The sequence below is a fragment of the Anopheles coluzzii genome, chromosome 3 (assembly GCF_943734685.1).
Source record: "Anopheles coluzzii chromosome 3, AcolN3, whole genome shotgun sequence".
Classification (NCBI taxonomy): Eukaryota; Metazoa; Arthropoda; class Insecta; order Diptera; family Culicidae; genus Anopheles; species Anopheles coluzzii.
In genome coordinates this window covers 21,506,681-21,525,034 of record NC_064671.1, presented here as the reverse complement: position 1 = coordinate 21,525,034, position 18,354 = coordinate 21,506,681, and the positions used below count along the sequence as shown (strand labels likewise).

Here is an 18,354-nt window from a genome sequence, read left to right as displayed (position 1 = left end):
TTTCTAGTACCGGCAATGCCGTCCCGCAGCCGGAACGACCATAGGAACATAGACACATTCAAATTAGGCCACATCCTTTTGCGTTTTGCAAACGCACATAACACCGGGGGACTGTTTTGCACTGCAAGTACCGAATCGTGTGTACACTCGAAGATAGCAAAAAAAACTCCGATCCCGATGGTCGTTTGTCTTTGAAATGAAGGCATAAAAAAGGTTGAGCTAGCAACGGATTTGCTAGCGAATAAATGGTCTTGAAGATATCTTTGCTCTATTCATATTAATCGTCCGACCTTGGGATGGTGCGATTTCCTGCAGCGAATTCAACTAGCGTGACGCACCGTGAGAATACTTGGTAAGGTGGGAAAATAGTTCTAGCGAAAGTGATGAGCCGGTAACTGGTTTGTTGATAGAGCCGTACATTTTCAGGAAGTTCTTGTACGTTAACACAACATATTCAGTAATTGAATGTTATTGAAAATTAGTAGTGGCCTGTTTAACGTTACACCAAACAATTCCATTGATCAGCTTAATGATCATCAAATAATAAATATTCTACTGCATTATTTATTATTATGATTTGCATGTGATTTTATTCATACATTATTCTAGCCATTTAATGACGCTTACATTTAAATTCCAAAATAGGGGAAAAAAGTTCACAAAACAAAATCAATCAATGCCCACGATTTATTTTCCACCCACAAAACGCACGTCATTTGATGAGTCTACGCATACGCAACATAAAACACACTGTTTCGCTTGACTAAAGTGTGACCGAATCGCGCACTGCCCGCCCAACCACTCAAAAGAACAACCCGACAGAAGAGAAAAAAACCTAACAACAAGCAACCGGAAAATGAAAGCAAGCGAAACAATCCGCACACCGCGAAACAGCAACAAAAACAACAACAAAAATCCCGAAACAGTCGAGGATTCGATTAGAAAGGGGATAATTCTATTTCCTTTTTTTTTAGGCCATACGGTTGTGTGTTGGGCTAGCTCTAAATTCGGTGGATATCCGTTTCATGTTTCACCAACCGTAACCATTATTATCTACCAGTAAGCTCTCACTCTCTTTTTCTGTGTGTCCGCGCCCGGGAATCCCCGCCAAAAAAAGCGCAACCCTTTCCCAGGAAGTTTTTTTTTCACGAACACAAAACCAAAAAAAAAACAACATATCCTGAGGTAGCGTAACATCAATAGTATGCAAAGGAGAGACACTCATAGAAGAAAAAAAAACCTACCATTGAGGTTAGTCAAAGGATTCGTGCTGCCTGCTCTTAACCGTGAAAGCGAAAAACAAATGAATCGCGATGATATTCGGTCCATTTCTGGTTGTGCACTGGGCAAACTCATCCACCCTTCCACTCTGCGCTTCACTAATTTCGCGGCTTTCTTTCGCGTGTATAATTCGGAATGTGCCCAATGAATATTGGGCCGATACGCTTCCGCGCCGAAATGAAACCGGAAATTGCTTCAATCATAATGCGGTTAAGGGATTTTCGACATTTTTTTTCTCTATTTTTACCATGCAATACTGTTCTTTTCAAAATAAACATGAGAATTGAGAGGGTTTAATATTGATTTTTGAAATATTGAATACTTTTTCTGTATTTCTAATATTTATACCAATCTACTTAACCTGCCCCAAACTACTCTTGAGTCTCCCAACTTTGCTTATCTCCTGTTGTATAATAGCATAACGAAATAGTAAACCAAACAGCGCAATCCAAACTAACTTTGACTCTACCAACACTCACCACCACTTCGCTACCGATGCGCGGTATTCATTTGCATACGAACGACCATCTCAAGCATCTTCAATCTTTGTGCAGATCAAGTACCATTGAAGTGATTGCGTGAAATGGGCACGTGAAGTGCGAGCACCCGCGGGGCGAACAATAGAATGACCAGCTTCCTTCTTAGCAAACACTTCACCACACACACACACACACACTCTATTGTAAAGCATCACTGTGCCGAAGCTACCACTATCGCGCTTTTTAGAAGGTAGAATGAATTTTGAATGTGAAACTATTATGCTATGCGCCGAGCCTATACGTAATAGACGGTGCTTCTTGCAATGAAATAGAAAAAAGGGTATTTTGAACCATGCTACATGATGCAATTTTTTATATGATACGTGAATGGGCTCTCAATACTTTTGAATATTTGAATTTGCACCCAATTACGCGCTAAAATATTCGATATGAAGTTCACTTATTCTGCGCAGTTTCAGTATCGTATGCGCCTAAATGTATGCAAATATTAACAGAAATGAAATAATTTTCAAGTGACGATCGATCTATTAGATTTATTTTCATTATGTTGTCTTCTTTTTGATGGTTTCTTACTATGCTGATCCAAAAAGAAAGAACAACTAGTAAACTGTGGTTAATCCCTAATATAGATGTAGTTCCTATAATTATATTTTGCTGGTAAAATCAAGTTAGCTTTATAGTTAGTATCAAGTTAGATGCTCATACGATGTTTTTTAAACGTTCAAAACAAATTTCAAATGTATAAATTGCTCTCTAAATTATTAAAACTTTTTTATAATATTCTATTAACATGAATCTTATTTGATAAAGTGTCAAAATATAAGTGAGATACCTTTACTACCTAATTTATATAGTTAATTCGTTAAAAGGCATTACTCCAATATCAGCGTCACCTAGATTTCACATTTTTTAATCCAAAATATCTCTATAGTGTGAAAAATTTTAATTTATTGTGAATGTTTTTGTGACTAAATACACTATTTTTGTTATGATTCACGCATCGAATAAAATTATTTGTCTCTAGAAAGGACTGCACCGCTCTTAAAGAAAGGTTATTCAAAATTAACAACGTAAAATGAACCCTTTTGACCTTATCTTTATCTATTCTAACTTCTTAAAGTTATACTTTAGAGCTCTAAAACTACCTCTTCTAAGTCCCACAAACACACACACACACACACATAAACAACAGCTCGCCCCAGAACACCACTCTTCCTGTGCAGCGCATCATTATGCAAACGCTACGCACAGAATAATGTACCTTCCAAAATGCTTACCACCCGTACGCAAACAACAACCTTTAATGCAGCGTGTTTTGCCCACCCGCCAGAATCCGAGAGCAAGCATCGTTTTCGCCCGTCCACGTCCGCGTGCGTAGGCCACGCGCAATTTAAAATGCGGCCCCTTATCGTAATTGGAAACGACCGCGCGGCAGGGCTGTACCGTACCAGCACTTGACCGATAGCAACCGCTCCGCTTCGTAATTATATATCGTTTCACTTTCTCCTCCTGCAAGGGCTTCCAGCAGCAGCAGCAGCAGCAGCCTGTGCTTACCGCCCGATGTATATACAACGTTGCTGCTCCTGCACTTCCCGACGACGACGCTTCTAATCACCAGTTCATGTGAAGCGGATCTGGAAGTTCCATTTTTCTCCACGCTTCGCCTGCCCGGTACATCGTTTCGTCTGTAACGCACTGTCTGCCATTCTTCTTGGAATGTAGGACCATCGCTCTTGTGCGTCGCTGCTCAGCGTATGTATGTGTGTGTGTACCGATCGCTCACTCGCTCTCTGTTGGCATTGGTCGGGGGGGAAAACTAGTCCAAACGAATGGTTTTTGATAAGGACTCGGTCCCCCGGGTGGCGTACATGCAGCATCCCAAACCCCCCCAAACGAAAACCAACACGTGTCTGAAATTGAGGAGTGCCCGGCACTCAGGATCCTACCGCTTTCTGTCTGACAGACAGTGCCGGTATATAGTAGCGCCTGCCCTGCCTGTCGCCTGCTCCCACCGCTCCAGGTAAATGTGTGGCACGACACATTTTTCGCCGTCCCGTGTCGGCGCACCCGCTCCCCAGGGAGCTTTTTCAGGTTTGAGTTTACCTGCTTCTTCGTCTTCTTCTTATCAGTCGTGCATCATCATCGTTCGTCGTCGTTCGTAGTCGTCGTGCAAAATACAGGACACTCGAGCAGCGGGTTTTGTGCGTGAAGATTGAGACGTTCACACAGCGTGGTTGCAGAACCACTACCGCCACGCGAAGGGGGCCGAGGGCAAGCAGGTGAGCTAGATAGCAAAAGGATTTTTGCAACAGCTGCTAACGGAGGGAAAAGTGAAAGTTAGACCGATGAAAAACGATACCCGGTCGCATAATGGTGGATGAGAGAGAGAGAGAGAGCGAGAGAAAGCGTTGAGGGCTGGCAACCGTCGTGGAGCATCAGCAAACTTTCCGCTATGCGTTATTGTTCGCCCGAGTGGAAGCGGATGTACGGATGCGTAAGGGAATGGGGTAGGGAGCAATGCAGGTCCGCACACACACACACTCACGCACGCACGCACACGTGCGCTTGTAGTTATATACATTTTAATGATTTTTGAAGTACCATAGAGGATGATTTGGCAGGCTCGGCAGGCTTCCAAGAGTGAAGAGGGCAAAGACTGGAGCGAAACGGTGCGTTGCTGACTCAGTACAGCATTCACCGTTGCCGCTATCCGCCCGCTTTCCTGGGAAAACAATTCGGGCAGAATTTTCGGGACGTCCTTCAACGCACGTACGTGAGAGGCTTTGACTAGCCTGCAAAACTCGTTGATTGAACGAGAGTGTTCGAGATTTTCCAGCCCCAGCGTTCGGCGTAGGTGGGTTAGACATTTCGAGCGAGGGGGGCAGCCATTGTGTTCGAAGGATGCACACACACACACACACATACACAGGCGCACAAACACCACTGATTGCACGTCGGTTCGCGTCGTCCCGATAACAGGTTTTCGGGCCCCAGGTTTGTGAAGTGTATGTGCATCAGCCCGTTTTTCCCATTCGGTAAGTGCCCTATCAGTACAGGCTATCAGACCCATCGGTACCGTACCGAAATTTATCCAATTCGTGATGAATTTTCGAAACCACCTCCTCCGTCCCAAAACCGCCCGCCGGTCGCTAATCCTTTTCGCACGCGCACCGGGTCGCACATAGGGCCGGGCCGAGCAGCAAAATGACAAAGAAACGATTAGAAACGAGAGCCAAAGGTTCGAAGGTTGGGTCAGTGGGTGAAAGGAGAAACTGGAAGGCAGGGGGGGGGGGAGTAAATAAACACGGTATCGCACAAACTCCTTCAAGGGCTTCCCGCTCGCTCCGAAACCAACCCATCCCATCTCAGCCCTTGTTATGTAGTTTTTAAATCCATCGCCAAAAACCCATTGTTTCCGCGAGAACGTTCGTTCAGGGGGGAGGGAGTGGGGCTTTTTTCAACCCAGATGAAATAGTTTAGAAATGGTTTAGATAAATTATATACCTAGCAGATAGATGGGCGAGGTGTGGGACCAAGCGAGGGGCAACAGATTAAAGGAGCAAACCGCGCGGCAGGAGAGAAACAAAAAAGACACCTCGAGAAGGTCGTACTCGTTCGCTTTGATTAAAATGATGAGTTAAGAAGGCTTCCTGGGTGACGTCGATGGAGATTCGAAGCGATTAATTCGATTAGCCTTTGCGCCATCAAACGTTGTGAAGAGCAATTTAATAAATTTATTAAAGTGTTTAGATATTTAAGAACGCTTTTGTTGTAAAATATAGACAAAAATTAGTCTTCTTTGCAATGAAACTTTAAGGAACAAGGAACATATAAAAAGCAGTGCAAAACCGCAACAGCAGAAGAGACAAACAACCAAATCTACTTCCCATTAGACTCGTTGCAAATGCTTCAAGATAGCAAATGCTGCTTCATCTAAAGTTTTCGCTCGCCACCATCATCGCTACCGCACCAGCACCGCTACCTTCAACACTTGACATCCTGTGACACTGCTCGGTGTACATTATTTTCTACAAAATGTATTTCGAACATCCTTCAAGCGTACATCCGCTCCGCCACGCCAGTTGTACCGTTCCCCCTATTTTCCGCTTTCCAGTCCCACGAGCACGAGATCCCAGGAGCAAAAAGGTGAAGGCACGCGGAAGCCTCCGGGATGCTAGCAGTGTCAGCTTCGGCCGACAACTTTTCGGCCATCCACTTGAATCCTGTCCCCGCTACGCTGCACGCTACACACTTTCGCTTTCCTGCCATCCGAACGGCGACTTCCGACTGTCCCGTTTCCACTGCAGTTTCATCCCACTTACCTACAAAACCGTTCATTCGTTCGTGCCGTTCTGGCCGACATTTTTCATCCCTCCCTCCTCCCTTACAGCAAAAAGTAAGGGCAAAAAAAATGAACACCGCGCACATCCTGGCACGTTGTAGGAACGCTTCGTGGCCCATTGGTGACCCACATAAAACACGCACAGCTTTCAGGATGCACAGTACCGGCGGCAGCAGCAGCAGCAGCAGCAGCCAGCATATCCAACGTTCTTCGTTTTGCTTTGTCAGTTTGTTGTGCGTTTCCCTTTGCCGGGCGGAGGAAAGGTAGGAAATTTGAACGGTCCATCCCCGACTGTCGTTATCGTGACTGGAATCGTCTCGAGCGGGCTTGCGGTGCCTGCGTTTCAAGACAAAATAACACAACGGGAAAGATTCGACGAGCCCACGGGGGCTAAAATAAGGAAACTTGTTGGCATGAATTTGATGCAATCGGTTTGATGAAAGCCTTTTGGGAATTATTTTTCGATCGAATGGATGACTGTTTGTATTAATTCAAACACTTACACATCGATAACTTAATGATTTAATTTTAATGTTTGCAAAAGAACATATTTTAATTAACCCCAAAAATACTTTTGAATACTATCATGACAGGTTTTTATTTATTTAAATATTTTTTTGTTCTTATTTTACCTCATGTTCATCTTTTACCTCGTCTGGGCATTATTCTTTCTCGTTTTCTTGTATATTATCTGATTCTAAGAGTTTTCTTTTTTCGTTGCATTTTTGCTTTCTTTCTTTTATGTTTTGTTTTCTTCTTTTTTCATGTTTTCATTAAATGTACTTATACTTCTTTTTCCTACTTTATTTTTTATACTTTTATTCTTATTATCATTACTCTTGAGGACGTTTCAATATTATCAAGCACGTCAAGGTTTCTATTTGTTTATTATGTTTTCTTCAATTTTCTCATGTTTTTTTTCTTTTTCTTTCTATGGACATTATTCTTTCTCTTCTTCTTGTTTATCACCAGAATCTGTGTTTTCGGTTTGTCTTCATTCTTTTGTCTTATTTTTTTACCTTTTTATTTTTCTTTATCTCTTGCTTCCTTCTTTTTCGATCATTTATTATATTCAGATTTATTTCCTTTCAGGTGTACTCATTATACTGTTTGCTTTTATAATCTTCCATGTTTTTCTTTTAGTTTCATTTATATGGTTTCATATGGTACAATTTCGAATAGTTCGTATAATTCATAGTTTTCAATTAAAATTAAAAACAAAATAACAATGCATTTCCCATAGTCCAAGCCAACGACGAGTGCGGAAGAAATAAAGCAAGCGAACAGGGGCAGGGAAGTGCACGATGCGAAAAACGATGACAGTTTTATCGAGGCCCTTCCTTCATCCAATCCACCTCTCTCTTTCCATCTTCTGCATGCCCCTGCACACCATCCGCAACAATAACAATCATCCGCACACGCTCCTCCGAAGGGGAAACGAGCGCAAAACTCGCACACCGAAGACACTAGCCGTCCCCTCGCGTTCCCCGTTCCACAAACCTCCCACCAAAAACCTCGTCCATTCCCAAAAACACCCACGCACTTAAGACCGCCGACGCAGCATCAAGACGCTACTAACGAGTAGCCAGGGCCGGAGGTGCACGGCAAGCCGGGGAGAGATCGACCGGTTGGAGTTTTCCCGTGTCCTGTGCAATTTTCCGATGGGAAAAGTTTTACCCTCACACTGTCCGTCACTGCTGGTGCTGCTGCTGCTGCTGCTGCACTGCTCTCGGCAGCAACTTCTTCTCCGCCCACAATGGATGAAAAGAACTGACGGCCATCCGTTTCGGTACATACAACCCCTCCTCCGTTGGTGGAAACCACCGAACCGAACACCGAGACAACGAGCGTCTTGGGAACGACGCGCTCGGGCAAAGCTGCCTGTTGGCCGGAAGTTGAAGGAGTACAACACACAACAGGGCGGGGCGTGAAGTGCCGGGTGCACCGGGTTGTGGTAGGGACATTTTTCATTTCCTGCTCCTGCACGTCACCGCTCCAACCGGTGAAAGTGAAACTAGCTCTCCTCCTCGCTACACACACACACACGCACATCACGAAAGAGGTGCCCGAGAGTGTAAGCGAGAGAGCGCACACAGGCGTACGAGTAAAAGGGAGCTTGCGTAAGAAAGAAAGTTTTCCCCGAAAGATGCTTTTCCCAAGGACCTTGGTACCGCTTTTCCGACAGACGCGTTCGATGGCGCCAAAAAGTTCACTTTCACTTTCTCACGTTCCGTGTCGCTTTTGCCCTTCGGGGGATTCTGGAGACGAGCCTTCCCCACTTGCCGCCCACCGCTGCGTTTCCCCTTGGGCCAGCCCTCCCACTGTCACGAGCTGCGTCACGAGCAGAGGGCAGAGTTTCACTTTCGATCGCTTGCTGTTCGCTGTTCGCCGCAGCCGCAGTCGACGGAAAAGGGAAGCGCGTGTTTGCGTCTTATGTACTTCTGCGCTAGTGTGGGTGAGTGATTGCTTCCCGTCCGGTAACCCCACAAGCTGCCCTCGGCGGCCGTGGCTGCAGCGAGGGAAGCATTTTTCGGCCCCAGCCCGATCCCACCCACACCCTGCGATCGAAGGCGGGAGCGTGAGATGCAAGAACTGGTTTGCCATTTTGCCGTACCAGGAGCAGGGAAACCCCCGATGTAGTTCGGTAGGTCGCCAAAGCAACGGCTGCCTGTTCCTGAGCGGGAAGAGGAGGGTGGTTGCGGGTGAGAGGGAAGTGAAAGGCTGGGAAGGCGAATTTTCGAAGACTATAAATTTTCCCGAAACATACACATTTTAACCGAGCGGGCCGAAAAAACGTGCTGGTGTGGGGTGCCCTTTCGCTGTGGTTCCTTTCGGCCACGCCGGGTGCGGGGTGGTTCATTCGACATCACCCGGCAGGTGAGGGAAATCATTCATCCGGGGGGGGGGGGGGGGGGGGGGTGTTTGAGGAGGGTAAGTGAAAGGGCAACAGTATGGAGCACAATCGAGCAGGGAAAAGGAAAACTCGACTCGAGTGCGATGGAAATGGCAAAACGATCAAACGACCGGGCGAAAGCGCGTGTGTGTATGTGTGTGTGTAAGGGCAAGAGCGAGCACAATAACAACCGAACCCTGGTTGGACGGGTAGGGACGAAGTGGTGGTTGGTTTCTGGCAGTAAGATGAAAATCCAACCCCGTTTGGCCGGAAGCGTTTGCACTGTTTGGGTTGAGTTGGGGGGAAGTGGAAAGTTGCAGAAGCAGGGGGGGGGGGGGCTAGCAATGCACACGGCGTGTGTGCGTGTGACACGGCAAAATGTTTGTGCCCGAGAGCGGGTTAGTCGGTCGAGCACGTTCCCGGGAGTGCGAGCGCGGGCCCACGGGGACGCAGCGGACGGTTCGGCCGGTATTTCGGTGTCTGGAATTTTCGCACCCAGTCCCAGGGTGGCCGGGAACGGGGCAATAAAAACCGGATTCACTGCTTGGGCCGGCCCGTTAAATGAGGATATAATTCAATGCAACTCCGCCGGATGTGGTGTAATTTGGTACTCTCTCTCTCTTTCTCTCCCTCTCTCCCAACTTCCTTTCTCTGGCCACCCGTCGCTTGGAAGGGCTGGGATGGTGGGATCGGGTGCACGCTGTTAAAGCGCTTAATAAAACCGTACCGGGCGTCAGCTTGCTCCGTCCGAGGTGTTGGGTAATAAATGAGGCGAGTTTAATGAACATTTTGGTTGCATTTTACATTACATTTTAATGCCACGGCGGAGTATTACAAGCTTTTCATGGAACATTGCATTTAAGAAGCGATCTAAAACAAGTTTAAAATAATAATAAAATAATTCTATCGCTCGGAAATACAGTGAAATAACAACATTTTGGAAACATTTGAATGAAATGAAATGAAATAACAACATTTTACAATAACATTGGAAACATTAAATTAATAATTGTAACTTAACTATAACTACATTAAACTCAGTAATGCACATTAAGTCAAGAACTTTCTGAATTTTGATTTACGATCCTGTGAACTCAGTTACTTATACATACGAACATGATTTTACAACGAGTTTTACATGTTTTCTAGGTGCGCTTTTGCACTATTATATTATATTATATATTATTATATAATCTTATAAATACTGTTGCTGTTCAACTTAATAAATACTGTTCAGGTGTCATGCTACACTACAGTTTTTTTCTGTTAGTTATGGAAACTCATAATTTATGAAGAACTAGCTTGAAAAACATTGCTCAATTTTAAACCTTTTTATATACGTTACTTTTGTTATTCTCGAATAACATTTGTTGTCACATGTAAATCGTACAAGTCTGGTGTCTCCCAACTATCACCCGCGGGTCGCATTCGGCAAAGCAGATCACAATGACCTTTGTAAAGTTTGAAGCAATAAGTTAATTATTTTGATTATTTTGTACATAATTTTAATATTTTTCAAAGGACTAGATAAGCTTTACTAAAAACTAAAATAAAAGCAATTTAAAACGCGTTTTTCATGCACTAAATAAAAATCAAAATTTGCCTTAAAACGTGTTTTTAAATTGTTTTTATTTTATTTTTTTAGTTATTCATATTATATTTTCTTATTAAAACGAAATTGAAACGTTCAACCATTAGCTAAATATAATACCTAAATATAATGGCCCTCGAAAACGTTATTTACGAAGCAATGCGGCCTGCAAAGTGAAGAGTTCCTCCTGATTAAAGAAACAACACAATTCCTGCAAAAGAACAATAAATAAGTATTACTTAGTCTGATTGACTCTAGATTTCTGATCTAGACCATCCTCTGCCACATAGAGGCTTTGCTGTCTGTGACTTTTTGGCTTATCCATAAAGCAGAGTGGTGCATGATTCATACAAGATTTGAACTCATGACGGACAGGACATGTTATTAAGTTGTAATCTTGACGATTGTATCACCTGCCGTTACATTTAGAACAGTAGATTAGGAAACGATTTTTAAGTTTTGAGAATAGGGTAAACAACTCTAAATACTGCAGTATCATAGTTTCTCCTAAGAATATTAGACATATTTTAAGCAAAACAGTTGTTTCATAGTAAGATTGCAAAAAAAGGACAGACACTCAAGTAGTAGTAAGATTTGTTTATAGAGATTTTGAGTCTTACGACTACATTCATCTCTTTGCAGGTAGATTATTGGTGTGGAGTTGGGTTGGTTTGACTATATTTTGTTGTATAGGTCTGTGTCTTTCAGAAATTTGAGGAGGTTCTTTTGATGGAGTTTGTTATAAGATAAAGCATCATCAATGTTGTTTGAGATGTTGTATTCTATGCGTTTATGTTCGTAACCACGGCATTCAACCAAAAGGTGTTTGACGGTAATGGAGACACCGCAATAACTGCATAGTGGGGGACTGCTCCTTTCCATTATATAGCTGTGGGTGAGGAGTGTGTGACCTATCCGCATTCTAGACAAAACTTTTTAGTCTTTTCTAGAGTCTGTATCTGGCCAACCGTTTGTGGATGTTTTGATTTGGCGTAGAGTCCGATGTTTTTGCTGAGAACAGACACCCAAGGAGCGGCGAGTAATTCTAGTAATAAAATCGTTTAGCATACCTTTAGGCGTTCAGCAAGGTCATCCGATGGGACCTGTTTTACTATTATCTAGCCTTAGAGGCGAAAGAACTCCGCAGGAGCCAAAGCCTCTCTAAACCATACTAACAACAACATTATCTAGCCAACAAGGTAATTAAGGAAAAGTTAACATTCATGAAGGTTCTGGAACTGCTCCCCAAGCAGTTGACAGGTTCAAAATGCCTCAAACTGCAAAAGGAAGGCACCAATGCTTTGCATAGGTTACACTGCATCCACAGCAAATCACCCGCAAAGTGCTTGCAGCAATTTAGGCGCAATAAACAGTGTTACTATTAAAAATCACATTATTATTTTTATGCGTCTAGCAACAATTTTACACAGATATCGTTTGAAGTAATTACTCTATCACACAAGAATATTCTCTCTCACTTTCTCTTGCACTGTCCCTCTCTCTCTCCTAAACATTTTCCCCGGAGTTCCGTGGAACAAAACAATTCTACATTAAAGCTCAATTACTTGGTACGCCCAAGCGCACCGTTTACTGAAATTAGCTTGAAACCCTCGCCACCCTCTCCCCCCCCCCCCCAATCATCTCAGCGTAAAGCAAATCGTCTACCATTACCGCTAGTTAGCATGTTCGGCCCATCTGCCATTGCTGCTCCACTCTTCGCTGTATGTGTGCGAATGTTTGTCTGTGCCTGTTAGCACAAAGTACATAGCGTATGTTTGCCTGTGGTACAGAGCGCACTAGCACACACCACTGACATAGTTCCCGCTTGCAAGACGGCCCATTTTCGCCCGAAAACTGTGGCACTTTGCTCTTTCCCCTCTCGCAGAAAAGGATTGCCTGCCGCGCGCTGTCCTCCGAGAATGCCTTTCGGGCACTTTCACCCCGGCATCATTTTCGAAACTTCCGCACTCTTTCCCTTTTACCCATAGCGTGCATGCAAACGCACCACTACCACCACCACCACCATCAACATCCCATCAGCCCTCGCTACATCGTGCCAATCGTGCCTATGGAATGAAAATTCCGGTTTCACCGCAACCCCTGAAAACTAATTTTCAAGAGTGAATAGGCAAAGTGGTACTGTCGATGTCTTTCACCGCCACACCGCCAGCCTAGTGTGCAGTCTCCGCCGCCAGCCAGCCAGCCAGCCAGGCAGCCTCCTACCAATACAATCGTTTGCACATGAAATTTTAAACAACTTTCACTGCTGCTGCTGCTGCTGATGCTGCCTGCCTGCATGCCTGCCTGCCTTGTCCGCCTAGCCTGCTGCCGCCTGGTTGAAAATCATTTTTTCAATCTACCAAGGCTTTCCTCAAAATACCCTTTTCCCAACCGAACGCACCGAACGCAGCGTTCGCAGCGGGGCCCACAAACCTCAACGCCGGCGAGCGCACTTTGGCGTCAGCACTTCAGAAAGCCTTCAAGGCACACGCACAAAACACCGCACCCACTCGTCCCGTTCGCCTCTATTTAACCGTGGCTTAGTGCTGGATGGGCCATGGTTGGTTACCATGGAGAGCGCTCGCTAGTGGCTGCTAGTTCGAGCTGCTTCTAGGCAGCTACTTGATCCCCGTGAAAGGTTGCAGCGTTGATAGAATATTTATCTGGGTTCGCTGGGTTGTTTTTTTTTTTCTTCTCGCCATCACCTTAACGCCGTCTCCTGTTTCATCTTTCCCGGAACTAGGTTATTGGTGGTGGATATATTTCGCACCATCGCACCCGCAACTGCAACGTTGTCCTTTGCTGGTGAAGGAAAAACGGTGCTCTAAGCTTCAAATTTATTAACAATTTATGCAGCGTGCAAAAATGGAAAATCTTATGAAAAATTCTATCCTCCCTTTTAACCTTGACTGGGCGTTTTTTCCCCCACTTGGCGACACACCCTACCGCACGCAGCGAAGGCGTGTTAGATTCTGCTGCCTACACCTACCAGTATCATCACTCGGAAGAAAGCAAGATGTAAAATTGGTAGTCACATACCAAAAAAAAGGAAGTTAATCGGGGAAGTATTCAAAGCTTCCCCTGACGACTGTCCTGCCCGCCGGTGGGAAGCAAACGACCCAAAGCATAAGGCATGGCCACCATCGAACCATTCGAGCCGGAGATTTCGATCGGAAACTTTAGTTGCTGATCTTTCATTCTTCCCGCGGGGATTTGCCCAAGGGGATGGGTCACTGCGATGAGCTTCTCTGAAAGGCAGGAGGTAACGATACCAACCAAAAAAAACAACGAAAAGCATACACCGTCACTGGAAATGGATTTAAAAGTGCTAGAAGCAAAAACAAACCGTCCAGAAAACTAAGCCTTTCTCGTTACTTAGCACCTGGGGAGGGGGGAGTGTGTGGAGGGAAGGTTCGATGGATCCTTGGGACCGTGTGCTTTAAGGCATTCCAAGGTTGTTTCCATCTCGGTTTCGGCCGTTCGGTTGATGTCATCACTATGAAGTGCGAAGCAAAAACAAAACAAACACCTATGCATAGTGCATAGCGGTGTGGGATGTTTATGGGAGCGCACAGCCACGTCACTGCTCCATATTTTATGCTCCGCACTGTAGAGCACGGGAACGACTGTAGCAGCGCGTACACTGGATGGCAAACCTACTGCAAGTTTTATCGCGCTATCCGGTTGCGTGCGTCCTATTACGAAGCACATTTTATGGATGGTAGAGTGAAGTTTACAAGGAGTTTTACTGGGTGTACAAATCAGATAAGGTTCGTTTGATTTTCTACTATGAATGTTGAAAATTGTCATGCATTTATAGTTGGAACAGTATCTTACAGTGGCATGCTTTTTTTTTTTTGTTAATTTAACATAGCTTTAAAGCGGTATGTAGCACCAATACTAAAATGCAAATAGGGCGATCCTGTGGTTAAATCGTCAACTGGTAGGAATGAACAATAGATCCGTTGCGATTTCAATTCTCGAGTAGAGCAGCTATCGTATCAAAGGCTGATTATTCGGCTGCATTGATACTTAATTATTCTCCATAAGTTGTTACTCTAAAAAGAAAAACAAGAATTAATTCCTCAAATATTTACTTAATCTGCTAAATAGCTTAATTAATTAAACTTCCGTGGCTAGTGCGTTTTCAATTGAATATTAGCAATCATATTTATTTTGATGTATGTTATTATTAAACTATTTATTTATTCCTCTATTTGTTTATTTATATAATTATTTATTTATTTACTTATTTATTTATTTATTTATTTATTTATTTCTTTGTTTATTTATTTATTTATTTATTTATTTATTTATTTATTTATTATTGATTTATTATTTTTTTTTATTTATTTAAAAACTATCACTTAGCTCTTAGTGAATACTTAAGTATTGACTGTAGGAGACGACTTTGTAGCTGTAATGAACCTATGTTGTATTTGTCTCACAGTTTAAACTCTTCGTATTTATACTTTGATCACAATATTTTGCTCAATACGTTTAAAATCAATGTTAATAAAATCAATCAAAATGATTAAAATAGATCTTTAGTTTCCAAAAAGTGTTTCGCATGAAATAGTGAAAATTGATAAACACCAAACAAATTTGTGTTATCGACTAATACAAAGTATGAAATACATACAAAGCAATACGGCGGAAGCCATTCCTTCTGAATAATACAAAAACTAAAATAATTTTGTTGCTGTGTTTTCCTTCATTATTGATCTTTTATATTCCTTATATCCAATGATGTTTATTAGTTAAAAGTTATTATGATCTAAAACAAGGAATGTTAACCAATTGTCTCGGAATTGTAAAAACTAACAAAAATTGTAATTTTGAACAAGCTTCTATGATCACAAATAGCTGAGAAAAATCCAAAATTCCTTCCAACAGCATCAAAACAACAAAGAGACACGCTTCTGCACAGCGGGAGCCCCCTGGACACCACGGGTATTGCGTGCCATACTACACTTTAGCAACCATGGCAACAGCTCCACCGAGAGTAGTAGTACTACACCGATGATGCCCACACGACACGAGAGAAAACTGTGTGCAAGAAGAAAACAATAGATCAACCAAGCAAAAGAAAACCAACCGGATTGCTACTCCGATACTTTGGTTGTCTTCGCAAAACCTTGCAAAAGAAGGCATGTCATGCTGGGACAAGGTCCACCTTGTAACATCCTTCACCAACCGGGGCGGCCATCCCTTGCAGCACAGCGCAATCTACTAAACAACTGGGTTGAAAGCAAGTGAGTGAGGTAGGGTACACGTAGCTACTACACAGTGGGATGAAAATTCATCCTTGAGTGAAAGAGATAGAGTGTCCATCTCCACCATGTTTAGGGCTCCGTTGCTCTCGTGCGCGCGGAAAACGCACCACCAACGCAGCCTGCCACTGTTGTGCAGGCCGCTTTTCGTATCGCAAACAAACCAGCAAGAGTGTGTGTGTGTGTGTGTGTGCAATCAAGTTCGGCGAGGGTGTAGCGACGATACCGAACCGAAGCCTCCGAGCAGCGTAAACGGAAAAGTCGTCGACGAGGCTGTTTTCGATATTATTTTTCTAGTCCGGTTGATTTATCGCACTACACTGCTTGCCCACGTGCCCACTGTTGCTCGCCGTGCCGTGTTCCGGTGCAGGAAGCGCGACCCATTTTGGCCGGCTCTAGGGAGCCTGGAGGAAAGTTTGGCGGAGAAGAGACGGGGCGAAGGCTGTACCCGTAAATCGGAACTAGTGCCCGGTGCAGAAGGGGAATAAATTTAAACAGTAACATTGCTTCCGGTCCCGCTGCCTCTTTGCGTTCGTTGTTCTAATTGTGGTAGAACCTTGCTTAGGTATTTTGGGGGAATTCAATGATTTTTTTTAAAGAGAAGCACATCTAAATTCTGCATATTTTTCACTCATCCATTGCTTCATAACCGAATATGATTGGAAAATGTTTAAATACTTATATCCGAGCTTACGCTGTATCCGTAACAGCTATAGCTAACTTTGCAACTAACTATCCATTTGTTAGCGATAAGGCAAACGCCTAACTGCGCATGCTGTTACGTATAATTAATAGCACATAAGATAAGCAGCGGAAATGTGTAGTTTGGTTGCCTACCTTTATGACTGCCACTAGTTTAATTTTGTACGTACAAGGGTAAAACGATAGACATTTTACATAAATTAATTGTTTCCTTAGAATTATTTATCGTTTTTTTTAAGAGTATGAGGCCATATCTTTCTATGGCGAGTTTTTAAAGGCAATTTTATCATTTTATCATTTATTCAGGCAATATCATTTTATCATATTACCATAGAAATATCATATCATAGAAATACTAAAACAACATAATTATGACGTATAACAATGTTCACAAGCATTTCCAAACGTTGATTTAGGTGATTTAATCCTTCTTTATATAAGTTTACTTTGCAATACTACTAATTTCTTTCTTCTTTTGATAATAACATTCGTTTCAAACAATGCTTGCAATACCTTTTTTTTATTCCAATAATTTTCCCCAAATTGCCCATTGCTTTGCTTTCACTATCTCATGTAGTCATCGGTCAAGCGAATGCTAAACATGTAGCGTATTACAACCGTTTCGTCTATCATACCAGTGATTACCATCTTCCAGAGACCGCTGGACAACGATTCCGGCAGAATTTCGGATGGAAATACCATATCCACCACGTGCATGGCACGCTCCGACACTGGACATTCTTTATGGTCCGGAATGCTTACAATATCCGCAATGATTGCCGGATACTCCTCGTGCAGATGATCAATAAACTCGCAGATCCCACTGGTTGGCAGATGCTGTGGGTAGTGCTGAAACTGCTGATTCCCGAGCCGGCTGAGAAACACGTCGGATGAGAACTATGGGTGTATTTTGCAAGTTTGCTATGTTAGTGTACTGTCATTAGCAGCTGGCCGTTGCAGCAGCCATACTCACCTGGATCGTATCATCGATCGGTTGATTCACGTTGATCGTTCCGTTAAGCGTCATCGTGGTGCGGTTAAACTTACGAACGCGCAGATCGAAATCGATGTACTCGTGGCCTAAAAACTGTTCAAACCGTTCGTACGATGCCTTCAGGGTTGCAATGGCTTGCTGCGCACAGACGGCCATCAAGCACAGTAGTATGAATTGCTGGTAAATGGACATCGTATCATCGATTACTAGCCCGCAGCGTGATACAGTGTACGATATATATGCTCGCAAACAAACACGCTTGCGTGCTGGGGTATATCTTCACGATCAGCTAGGTTGTGCAACTCAGTTGTTGCCAGTTTCGATCACCATCGGTTCCGCGTAGCTAACAATGTAGATCATGACAGTGGCTTACTGAAAAACAACGCGCTTAAATGTTTGCTTCTACAGGTAAATGTTTCAGATTATTTTAAGGAATGTTATCGCAATAATTACCAAATAATAATTAAGCCAAAACCACCACAAAGCCTTTTACGTGCGTTGGTGTGTTCCCATTTGTACTTAATCAACTGTACACAGGTGACCCCCGAGATACGACTGAATTTGGGACCGTAAAAATGTCCCAAAACAAGGCATAGGTAACAAATAATCGTATGTCAAATATATGTTATAATACAGTTTCTAACCGAAGTTAGTCTATGATCTATATCTTTGATATAACCGCAATAATTAATTATCTATGAAATCTATGACATCGTTTTATTCAATAATGTATTAATTTTACTCCAAGTCGTTTACACGAACAGTAAATGTGTATGTA

The 18,354-nt window shown here is 43.3% G+C and overlaps 1 protein-coding gene across 1 annotated transcript; it reads right to left on the bottom strand.

Annotated features, from left to right (window-relative positions):
- Positions 1 to 17,125: 17,125 nt before the first annotated feature.
- Positions 17,126 to 17,764, bottom strand: LOC120959408 (uncharacterized). Its single transcript, XM_040382727.2, has 2 exons — positions 17,556 to 17,764; positions 17,126 to 17,479 (listed from the first exon to the last, which is right to left on the bottom strand). The coding sequence occupies exons 1-2, from the start codon at positions 17,730 to 17,732 to the stop codon at positions 17,147 to 17,149; spliced, it is 510 nt and encodes a 169-aa protein (XP_040238661.2). The 5' UTR covers positions 17,733 to 17,764; the 3' UTR covers positions 17,126 to 17,146.
- Between the last annotated feature and the right edge of the window lie 590 nt (positions 17,765 to 18,354).